The sequence below is a fragment of the Carassius gibelio genome, chromosome A4 (assembly GCF_023724105.1).
Source record: "Carassius gibelio isolate Cgi1373 ecotype wild population from Czech Republic chromosome A4, carGib1.2-hapl.c, whole genome shotgun sequence".
Lineage (NCBI taxonomy): Eukaryota > Metazoa > Chordata > Actinopteri > Cypriniformes > Cyprinidae > Carassius > Carassius gibelio.
This window is the reverse complement of record NC_068374.1, coordinates 22,118,294-22,129,780: the sequence shown is the minus strand read 5'-3', so window position 1 is coordinate 22,129,780 and position 11,487 is coordinate 22,118,294. Positions and strand designations below refer to the sequence as shown.

General features: G+C 38.6%; 1 protein-coding gene across 1 annotated transcript in view; it reads left to right on the top strand.

Moving 5' to 3' along the window:
• Positions 1 to 7,154: 7,154 nt before the first annotated feature.
• The window catches only part of LOC127972926 (thyrotropin-releasing hormone-degrading ectoenzyme-like), a 113,437-nt gene continuing 109,104 nt past the window's right edge, over positions 7,155 to 11,487 (top strand). The window contains exons 1-2 of the mRNA XM_052576933.1: positions 7,155 to 8,191; positions 10,719 to 10,992. Of these exons, the coding sequence (XP_052432893.1) occupies positions 7,503 to 8,191; positions 10,719 to 10,992 (963 nt within the window). The 5' untranslated portion in view covers positions 7,155 to 7,502. The remainder of the gene's footprint in view (positions 8,192 to 10,718; positions 10,993 to 11,487) is intronic.

The window sequence follows — 11,487 nt, the reverse complement described above, 5'->3', positions numbered from 1 at the left end:
GTGTATACCTCAGTCCTATATTTAATTACATACTGTCACCGGCCCAAACAGTGCTGAGAACCAAAAACACGGCTGCTGCCTTGACAACCAGTGGAGAAAATCACGGTAATTAATCAGCAGAGAGAATGATGAGAAAATATTCAGCCTAAAGATTTTACTGATCATTCCTGTTTGTGGCGACTCTCTGGGAGTTTGGTGCAACTTTTCATTTTACAGGGAGTGTTGCACATAAATGAAAACAATGACGTTGTTGGATTTTCAATCTTGTGTCTGTTTATGGTTCGGACATCAGTTTATGTCCTATAAAGAACATTTATAACCTATGAAGTTTTATTACTCATTTAATGGGAATGGGCTGAACTTATTTTGCAAGGAAACAAGAATATTGTGAGATGCTGGTCCACAAACACCAAGGTCAAGGTGCTCTTGCACATTAACAGTGTTTGTGTTGTAAAGAGAAGAGCCGAGTGTCTCAGGCATGAGTTTAATGTTGTAAACGTTTGTGACCTCGTATGCCACATTGATTCATTATTTCCACTTATTTAAAATGTATGTAGTAATTTATGATCAAGTGTGATGATAATGGAAACCTCCATCATCCTCTAGTCTAATGAGCTGATATCATGCGTCAGGTATCTATCTAGTGTTTACTGAATCTTCAGCACAGTGTGACTGTATGAGTCTCCTCTGAGAGTCGCTCAAGTTCTTCTGTCTCTCATGTAAAGCTGGTGAGTCACTGTTTGTTCTGTCTTTCTTAAAGTAAGTGTCAAAACTACATTGATTATTCAGTCATGATGCTGCTGCATCGAAGCGTTTGAGTCATTTACTGCATTGTTCAGTCTAGTCTGTGTATCTCTCAGGGTCACTGGTGTTTTGCTCACTACAATGACTTGCTTAAGAAAGTGTAAGTTGGTCCAGTGAATTTCCAGCCCTCGTTTGAGCAGTTCAGTTGATAAGAGACAGTGGATCAATGAATTCTGAGCGAACCTCCAAACTTATTGACCTGGATGCAGCTTTGGCCAATGTGTTTGTTTGGACAAGGTTTTTTGGTGCCTCATAACCAGTGGGAGGAGGCCTGAGGGCTTCTGGTTAATGGTAGCTTCCATTAACATTCAGATCCAGAAACAGTATGTCCATCCTCAGGCATATTTCACTCCACAGTTCTATCATTGCTAAAAGCTTTTCATTTAAAGCTAGTTAACCAAATTTATTCACATTGTGAGAGTAAAATATTTTGTTCTTTAGGGCGTAGTGATAGTGTAAGAATATTTCAGCACATTCATCTCTCTGGAAACGTCTCCGAATCAGATGCACCTCAATCTACTGATGAACAGAAGCATTTGCATCAGCCGCACAGTCAGATTTTATCATAGAGATGGGTAAAAATACCAATTCCCAGCTTTCTTACTGTGTCATACTTACTGCTTATACGACATCATATCCATCTGACGTATGAATTATAAATGAATGTCAAATATGTGTGTGTGACTGAAACCGCTGATGGATGATTTCTAGACTGATGTGAAAAATCTCCACCTCCCTGGACAGAATTAGCTTCCCTCCAGCAAAACACTCACAGTTACATTAATACTAGTATCCATAATGTCTTATTCTGTCAAAAGACAGCAAGAAAAAAAATCTCTGCAAATGTGTAAACATAATTTTGTCTGTAATAAACCTCCACACTCAAATTTAGCTTGTTTAGCGAGATTCTCTTCAAACTGTGGGCCCGTCCAAATACCCATACTTGCAGTCTTGGACACTTGAGAGCATGTGCAGGCCAAAGGAAGTGTGTGTCCTTAATTCACACTACATCCACACTATTGTATTTTAGGCTAAGCATATCCCATCATGCATCATGTATTGGAATAAAGTGTTGGACTTTTTGCTGAGATGCCATGGAAACCTAACCTTGTATATGATTAATAATTAGATATTACATTTAATTTGGCGGTAAAACGTAAAGTGTTGCAATTTTTTTTGCTGCAAAGATGAGTATGTGTATTTTGTACAAATTAAGTCACTTAATTAGAAGCACCAACTTTAGAAAATCATCTACGTTGTTCTTGGGACTACTGAACAGACATTTAGAATTGTATTTTTAAATGCAAATGATTGAAAATCTAAATTTCTCTGTAAACTCTTGCATTTTTATAACACTGTAAGTGTGTCCCATCGGGTAATGAAAAGTTTTACACATGCATGTGGTCTTCATGCTTAGTTCATGCATACAAATGCAGGAAAAACGTCATGTAAGTAGACAAGTGGTCAAGTGCAAAGACCGCAAGTGTGGTTATTTGGACAAGCTCTGTTGCTCCGCCATGGCAGAAATTTCCTGAAAGAGAAAACTGTCCATTTAAAAAAGCCAGTTTACCCTAATGCCCACTACAGCGCCACTTGTGGCAAGGATGATATGCAATGTCAACTTATTGAAAATGTTACTCTTGTGCCTTTAAACAGCTACAGCTTGTCTTCAATCTAAGTCGAGCAGGTGTGTGAGGTGGATTTCTCAATAGCTCTGCAGGTGGGCTCATTAATTGCCTGAAACACAACAGCTGTTTAAGATTGTAGAAGTTCCACTGGACAAAGACATCTGCTTGATTTGCTGAGATCATGAATAACAAAACCTCACAGATTTCAGAGAGACAACACCAGATTGCTTGGATAAGGGACACTGCACTTCAACAGACCAGATCTGGAGTCAAAGCTTTATTAGAAACTTTATATCCAGAGGTCTCAGCTGAACTGAAGATGACACACTGATATTGTGAGAGAACAATAAAGGATTTTCCATAACTTTATCATTGCATTATTTGTAAATATAAGGTCCTGCAAACTGACACTTGTGATGAAATCAGTCAGGTTATTCACTTCCATTGGCTTTGACTGCCACATTCTTTATGACGTTCATCTGTCTATTTTCCAACAAGTATTTTTGCATCAAGTTGTTGGGCATATTATCATTGTCTAAAACTGTGTTGTGTACAGTACTGTATATCTCTGTCCATTATTGATTGTGAAGCTTATGCTAATTTTATACTTGCGAACTGCAGGAGTTAACGTGTCTCTGCTCTGCTTATATAGTTGCCCAAATCTCCTTTGTTGTCTTTTCTGTCTGTGTGAGTATGGCATACTGCCACACCAGCCATTTCTCCTCTAAAATGACCCTCTGGCCATCAGTTGCAGCTACCCTCAAGGTTGTTTTACTGACTTTTCAGTCAGACCCCCTCACAGTTTTCACAGTGTTTTCATTCAACATGAGGCACATGGTTAACACTATGACACAAGCTTTTCTGTTCAGATGCCACAAGGAAATTGCTTATTTTTCTCTTTAAATGCACCTCCATTTTTATCTTTATCCGAAGACCTTGCAATCATTCTATGACGTTCCATCTCTGCCCCATTATTTCATAAGAATAGGTTTTAAATTCTTCAGGGGTAAAGGGACATAGAGGATCTTCATCAGATGGGAATCTAAATGGATTTCCTTCCTGTTCTAGTTTAGAGAATTTCAAATGTGAATAAAATCAGTCGAAATAGCAGCCAACTTTCTCCTTTTCACTTTATCCCCGTCATCTTTCCACCTCACTTTCTCTCTCTCGGCTCCTTCAAGGGTCTCTTCTCTTGCTCACGAATCTCCTCTCACTGTGCTGTTTAACCAGCCATGCCGACGGCTGCAAATTGAGAATGTTATTTGGTGTTTGGAGACGTCGCTTCCTTTAAAGAGCTGCCACTGGTCTTCCTTTATGAAAAAGGCTCTGAAAACAATGACAGATGTACTGTGATGAATGAGTGGCAGAAAAGCTAGAGGTGGTTTGTGAAGATGAGTTCATACTATAAATCTACAGACGAGACAAAGTACAGGATGTACACCAGGGATATACTTACATTAAAGTTCTTATAAGAACTGTTCTTTTAAAGTTTCTTTGGGGAATCCAATATTGGTTCAGAAAGGCTGGTTCACAAGCAAACCCTCAAAAAGTGAATCTGACAAAATGGGCTAAACATCTGGAACATGCTAGAAGTTAAGTTAAAATTAGGACAAAATGGGCATAAACCAAGCACAAGTTTTAGGTGCTATTTTTGTCATTCAGCTCAACTGTCATGGACCTGCACACACAGGATAGTGGGATATCATAGGCAGTGAAAAAAGAAATCTATGCTGCCTTCACAGAAATTTCAGATGAAGATATATATCTGTTGACAGGACATGACACGACTATCGGATTTGGGAATATCTTGTTGCCTACCTACCTCTGTATTCTGCTAATGGAGGCAAGTTTTTTTTAGTTTTCATATGCAGTCAGTGACTAAAGTATATATATATATATATATATATATATATATATATATATATATATATATATATATATATATATATATATATATATATATATATATATATATATATATATATATATATATATATATAAATAAAAGATGCCAACATACTTATCACTGGTTTCATCACAGTTGACGTGTAATAAACCTTGTCCAATCAAGGTGCAAGTTCATCCATGAAATTTTAATTAACTGACAGCAGCTTTTATATGGTTGACTAGGGATCATAGCATTAAAAACTGACAAAAGTGCATCAAAAGCATTAAAAGCTGACAAAAGTGGATCAATGAATGGATCTAAAGCTGTGTTCATGATGTGTCATAATTACCCCAATTATGCTGCCTTCAGGATGCACTTGGGAAGATCTTACCTTACAGTTAGGAATCTTTTATTATGACATCACATATTCAGGTAAAACATGGGAGCAGTCTAAACAACACAATTATACTGTCAACAGTAAACCGAAATAACTACATCTGAATTCATAATGTTGAAAATAAATAATTTCTATCACTTAATTATAGATGGTATCAAAACTAAATGTTTGTGTTACATTAAAGCAGCTGTGAAAGTCAAGCGAAGAACTTCACACTTGTTTTGTGTCAGCTCTTCCATAAATCACACCTTTAAAATGGTTTGAATACAACATTGAAAATTAAAATAGCAATATATATAGCTAAATTGTTGTAGACTTGTTTTTATATTATTAATATCTATACATAGATTACAGATATAAAGATCAGATGGAGTTTACAAGTTGCAATTATGAGTTTTACTAGGACTTTTTTCTTTTGTTGTTCAGGTCCTGGAACACAATACTTCTGTCACGTCCACAGTGATATTCAGTTATGAGAACAATATATAATTTTTCCTTAGCGTTATCACGATTATTAGTAATATCAGATCCTGCAACCTTATTAGTCAGGATTTCCTCTTCCATTAGTTTTGATTGGCAAATGCTAATGTTACTTGTGGACTGCAGGGGGCGATGTGTTTCTGCTCTGCTCATAGTTGTCCATATTATAAACTGGCCAAATCTTTCTCTCTCTCTCTCTCTCTCTCTCTCTCTCTCTCTCTCTCTCTCTCTCTCTTTCAGTGTGAGTGTTTTTTTTTCTTAATTCTCCTCTCAGCAGAAATGATCCTCTATGTGCTGGCAGTCACAGCTGCCCTCAAGGACATTTTACTGATATTTTTTATTCAATTATTCCCCCTCACAGTCCCTCTAGACTGATCTTGTGTTATATGTTTTTTTTTTTTTATATGTTTTAATTCAACAGGTAGCACATGGTTCACACACATTTGCACACCATGACCCAGACTTTTAAGTTCAGATGCCAAAAGGAAATTTTATAAGAATAGGTTTTAAATTTCTTAGAAGGAAAGAGAGCGAAGACAGTCTTGATGAGATGGGAATCTAAATGCCTTTTCTGCCAGTTCTAGTTTAGAGGATTTCAAATGTGAATAAAATCAGTTGAACTAGAAGCCCCCTTTTCTCCTTTTCACTTTATACCCTTCATCTTTCCACCTTTCCTTCTCTCTCCTGGCTTCAAGGGTCTCTTCACTTGCTCACGGTTCTCCTCTCACTGTCTGTGCTGTTTAACCAGCCATGCTGACGGCTGCAAATTGAGAATGTTATTTGGTGTTTGGAGCCATCACTTTGTTCAAAGAGCTGCCGCTGGTCTTCCTTTATGAAACAATGACAGATGTACTGAGACAAATGATTGGTGGAAAATATGGAGGGAGATGAGAAGGTGGGATGGTCACTCATGAATGCTTCTGAGAATAAATAAATGCTGTTTTTTTTACTCACACAGGGTCTAGTTTGTGGGAGAATTTTGGAAACCTTGTGTGAAAACACAATCTTCATTATTTCTTCAGTTTACTGCCACTAATGGTGCAGAAGTACACCCTTCTGGAAACTGATTTGATGATCCAGCTTGATTCAGCACCATGGACAGCAGCCTTTGAATAACTTTTATTATTATTATTTGGTAGCTCATATATGCTTAATTATTTGGGTTTATAAAACTGAAACCCAGCCACACATGCACCAAAATACACACCACTGCACAAAACTTAACTGCTTCATTTTAGTGATTACACATATAGTGTGTACTCAAAGTGTACTTAGTTTGCTACACATAGTGTGTACACATGTACTTAGTGTGTACTTATTTTAGTGCCCCACACAACCTAGATACTGAATTAATCATTACACAGCCATCATTCTTTTGATGTGAAAGTACATAGCAGACATGTTATTGTGTATTTTTGCGATGTGTAATAATCGATGTGTTGAAAATACTGTCACAGCACTGCTGTAAGATTTTAACATGTACATGTCATAAAATTCATTGAATATTCGGTAGCACTTTATTTTACAGTCCTGTTCCTCATACTATGTACTTATTATAGTAATTACAATAACTATGTAATAACTAGGTACTAACCCTGAACCTACCCCTAAACCTAACCCTACCCCATGTAGTTACCTTGTATTACCAGAACTTTCTTAGATAAATACACTGTACACTATAAGTAGGCTACACGTACTGTAAAATAAAGTGCAACCGAATATTCTATTGAATATTCATGCAACTCAGCAGTTTTGATGTGTGTGAAAGAGGAGAAAAGTCACATCAGCCTCTGAATATTTCTCTGTTTAATTAAATGTGATTTAACTGAACATAAGTTTTAGACGGAACTACTAGCCATAATTTCTGTGAGAGCGAGCGAGCGAGCGAGCGAGAGAGAGAGAGAGAGAGAAAGAGAGAGAGCTCACAACCCAATGGCTGAGAGAGAGAGGACGCATGAGAAAGAGAGAGAAACAGAGATGAGGATGGAAGCAGAAAGGAACAGGGCGAAGAGAGATTCACAACACTCTCGCGATTGATCTGGAAGCAGGTGCTGGACCTTCATCCACATCAGACTGATATCAGTAGAAATGGACGTGCGGTAGGACTCAATGAGCTCCAGCATCTGACCGAAAGAACTTCTGATTCACGGGAATCTAGTCTCGAGGTCATTGATCATCAGTTCATTTCATTTGATTCGCGGGATCTTCACCGAATTGTTCGCCTTTAAATCAGTCCGCAGTTTGAGGCTGCACCGCTTGAACGAAGGCTGATCATGAATATAAAACAAATCAGATTCGTCATATAATGGGGATCGAGGACGCGAGCATGAGGAACGGACGGGCTCTGTCCGACCAGTGGGCCGACAGCGTGGTTGTCCGGCCCCGGACGACAGAACAGCACATCACGGTGAATAAGAGACTTGTTCTTGGGTTCGCCATCTCCATCCTCACCCTCATCGTAGTCACGGCCATCGCAATAACGCTCAGCCTGAGCTTCGAGAGATGCGCCGCGGAGAGCAGCGGGGTTCTGGTAGCGAACGGCTCCAGCAACAGTAAGTGGAAACAGTCCCGGGACGGGAACATCAGTCACAGAGACTCAGAGGACGGCCAGCAGCCCTGGAGACACCTGCGCTTACCGGCCACCCTGCGCCCGCGCCACTACGACCTCCGCCTGTCCGTGTCCATGGAGAACTTCACCTTCTCCGGCGAGGTGAACATCGAGTTTGAATGCGTCCACTCCACGAAGCTGATCGTGCTGCACACGGACCGGCTGCAGGTGGAGAAGGTGCTGGTGTACTCGGACAGTAAGAAAGCGGGCGCCATGAGGATCCAGCGCCGCTTCCACTACCAGCCCAAGCAGGTGTATGTGACATCGCTGCACAGAGAGATGAAGCCCCTCAGAACTTACAAGATCAACATCACTTTCCACGCGCACATCGAGCACGAGCTCCTGGGCTTCTTCCGCAGCTCGTACGTGCTGAATGGAGAAAGAAGGTAAAGGCGCTTCAGTGTCAGAATCAAATTCTCCAGATGTTATTATAATGTTCTGCTGTTACCATGGGAACTGGTGATGCTGCGTGACGTCTAAATGTGCAATTAAGCACTTTTTTGAATAAATAATTATCCCACAGAAATGCACAATGGTAACCAAACTGTAAAACTTTAATACATGAATATGGGATCTCATTCAAATAGTGTGGAAGTTATAAGAATTATACTGTCACCACAATAGAGTTACCACAATCTACCTTAGTAAGTGTATTAACTTTGGTGTTATACTAAAAACTATGGTTTTAATAGGAATATGTTGAAGATAGAATGAGAATAAGCACAGACTTCTATAATGTCCAAAGTGAATATTTTTTTGTGAGATTCATGTGTCAGAGTATGTAAATCATGTTATGCTGATGCTGCCTGACATTGATAAGTTATCTGCATTTTAGCAAAACACCAACAAGCCTTGTTTTTTAATTATCTTAATATTCTAATAGTTTCAGTAGTAATGTTCGCTACTTCAAAACCAAAATTGGTGAATATGGTATCTTCTTATATAAATGGAGGTTAATAGCAATAGAAGCCATTTTATTTTTGAAAAAAATAAAAAAAATCTGTTTGCCATGGTAAGTTTTGTGAGACAGGTTTAATTTATCGGTGTCCTCACAAATGTTTCCTAACAATGTGCTGTCACAACTGTCCAGATGTCAGTAAAGGGTCAAGTACAACATGGAAGTGATACGTTTTATAAACTTGACAAAACATGTGCGGTTTTCCAAATGTTACAGCAAGTGTCAAAATAAACAAGATATAATCCATGGTTCTTCATTCAATATATTTAACAGCTTTAAATCCAGGTTACGGTTCACCTATAACTGCTAGTTTAAAATGACTGTCTGCATGTAATGTTTATGCCTCTGTCTCAGACAGTCGCTGTTCCTAAGTGTTCAGGAAAGTCAAAGTTCACACAGATCTGAATGAATTCTGGTCAAACCTCAGGGTACTGAAATCACAGCTGTGTAATGCAGCATTATCTTAACTATTTATGGCATTGTCACCATAATGCATCAATATAAGAGATTAGACACTAAGATTAAGGCGTTTAGTTCAAATGGGCCAATGTTTAAACTAAGATAATTCATTTTGATGTTTAAAAACCATCAGATCACCCCATATCATGTTATTCAGCTCTTCAAGACGAGGCTTTGATTTTCAGAAGCTCATATGTGCATTGATTACTGTGTCTTACACCCGTTTACAGCCTCATTTTCAAAGTGAACCCAGTTAGACTACACTGAATATCTGTTTCTTGTTTTTCTGGCTTCTGACTCTTTGTCCTCTGAGGGAAAATGGCTTATGTTTGAATCTTTGCCCCAGGTTTTCCTGCATTTGAGACATGTTTAAACCTTGTTTTACCCTGAAGGGATCACTTTCATGGAAACACTTCATAAACCTTTTATCCATCCACCAGTTGCCTTTCTGTGTTTGCAAATAACTGCTGGACCTTCTTTCTGTAGATAAAACAGCATGTAAAGGCCTCAGTGTAACGAATCTTTATCAAACCCGTTTTTTGATAATGTTCCTAATGTAAGTTCCATTGAATAGCAGCTTTGAGATAAATCTAGCATGCTAATGTTCAGACAGAGTCCTGCCTCAGCTCTGAGCTCCACAGGCTGTGAAGATCATTGAGTTTAGTGCAATCAGCGCCTGCTGGCTCTCATATATTTGTGAACACTGAACGGCAGGGATCTCGCAGAACTGAGAAATTACCCGTGTTTATGCAGTTAGATGTGGGCACATGACCCGTGTTGTTAGTTCACTTCAAACCAACATCTGGTCGTAGAAAACCCTCCTCCCTCATCTGCTGGTCGAGTTGGGGGTTGGCCAAAGCCATCATGAAGTTTGACTTTGGCTTTGATATCCATTAATGCAGCTTTCTGGAATGCAGCTCACTGCTTTTCCTGCTATCTAACTTTACATATACTAAGACATTTCCATGGCTGCATGTTTATGGTCCAGACTCTGATATTCAGTCTCAGATGGGATTTCGATGCGTTAAATGTGTCTAAATGTACATTAATAATGATTCACTTACATACAACTACAAATAGGTCAGCTTCACAGCTTTTTATTATTTCCTTGTCATCTAAATTGGCTCACAATGTCAATATGTTGATTGTTGCGGCTTTGACAGGTATTATTTCTGTGTAGTAATTCTGGTATGATTTATGATACGTTGACATTTGATGCGATTTAGTTGCCGTGGTTCAAAAAGCTGTATCGGTTTTATCTCCACATCAGGAAGCTCATTAGTGAGATAAAAATGCGCAGCGATGAGTTCAGGGATGGCAGTCAGAGCTAATTTGAATTCAGGAAAGTCATGTGACAACCAATTAAATTAAGTTGAGGTGAAACGAATTTTCACTGCAGACTCCTAGGCTACTTAAATTGCATATAATGTTCCAGAGATAATTTTTTTTTCATCTCACCTCTCACCTCTGTTCTTATTCCTGGTGTTATTCTGCAGGTTTCTCGCAGTGACGCAGTTCTCACCGACTCACGCTAGAAAGGCCTTCCCGTGTTTCGACGAGCCCATCTATAAAGCCACATTCAGAGTGAGTCTGAAACACGAGAGCTCGTATCAGTCGCTGTCCAACATGCCAGTCGAGGCCTCAACGTCTGACGAGGACGGATGGGTGACCAACCATTTCTCCAGGACGCCTCGCATGTCCACGTACTATCTTGCCTGGGCTGTGTGCAACTTCACCTACAGAGAAGCAGTTACAGACAATGGAGTTGTGGTAAGTCACATCGTAAGCCCACAAAACTTAAAGTTAGAAACAGTAAACAGAGATTTTATTATTCCAGAACTATTTATTCAGCATTTTTAAAAGCTTTTTAAGGCATCATAGATGCTTTTAAAGAAGGAATTCTGCCTTCAAGATACATAATTTTCCAAATTCCAAAGCAGCCTCTGTATGTTTCAGAGTGAAGACAATACCAGAATGAATTGAGTAGAGTTTAGTAATAAAGTCAATCCAAAATAGCCAATAAACTGAGAGAAATCAGTATTTACAAAGTATGGGGTCAGTATGTTTTTATTTTTTGTTTTTGTACAGAAATCAAAACTTTTATTTAATAATTGTAAAGAAATCTATAATGTTACATTATATTATATAAGTTATTCAAATAAATGCTTAAATTCTTAAAATAATCCTGGAAAAAAAAAAGTATGGTTTCCACAAAAACATTAAGCAGTGCAACTGTTTTCGACATTAATAATAAAACATGTTTCT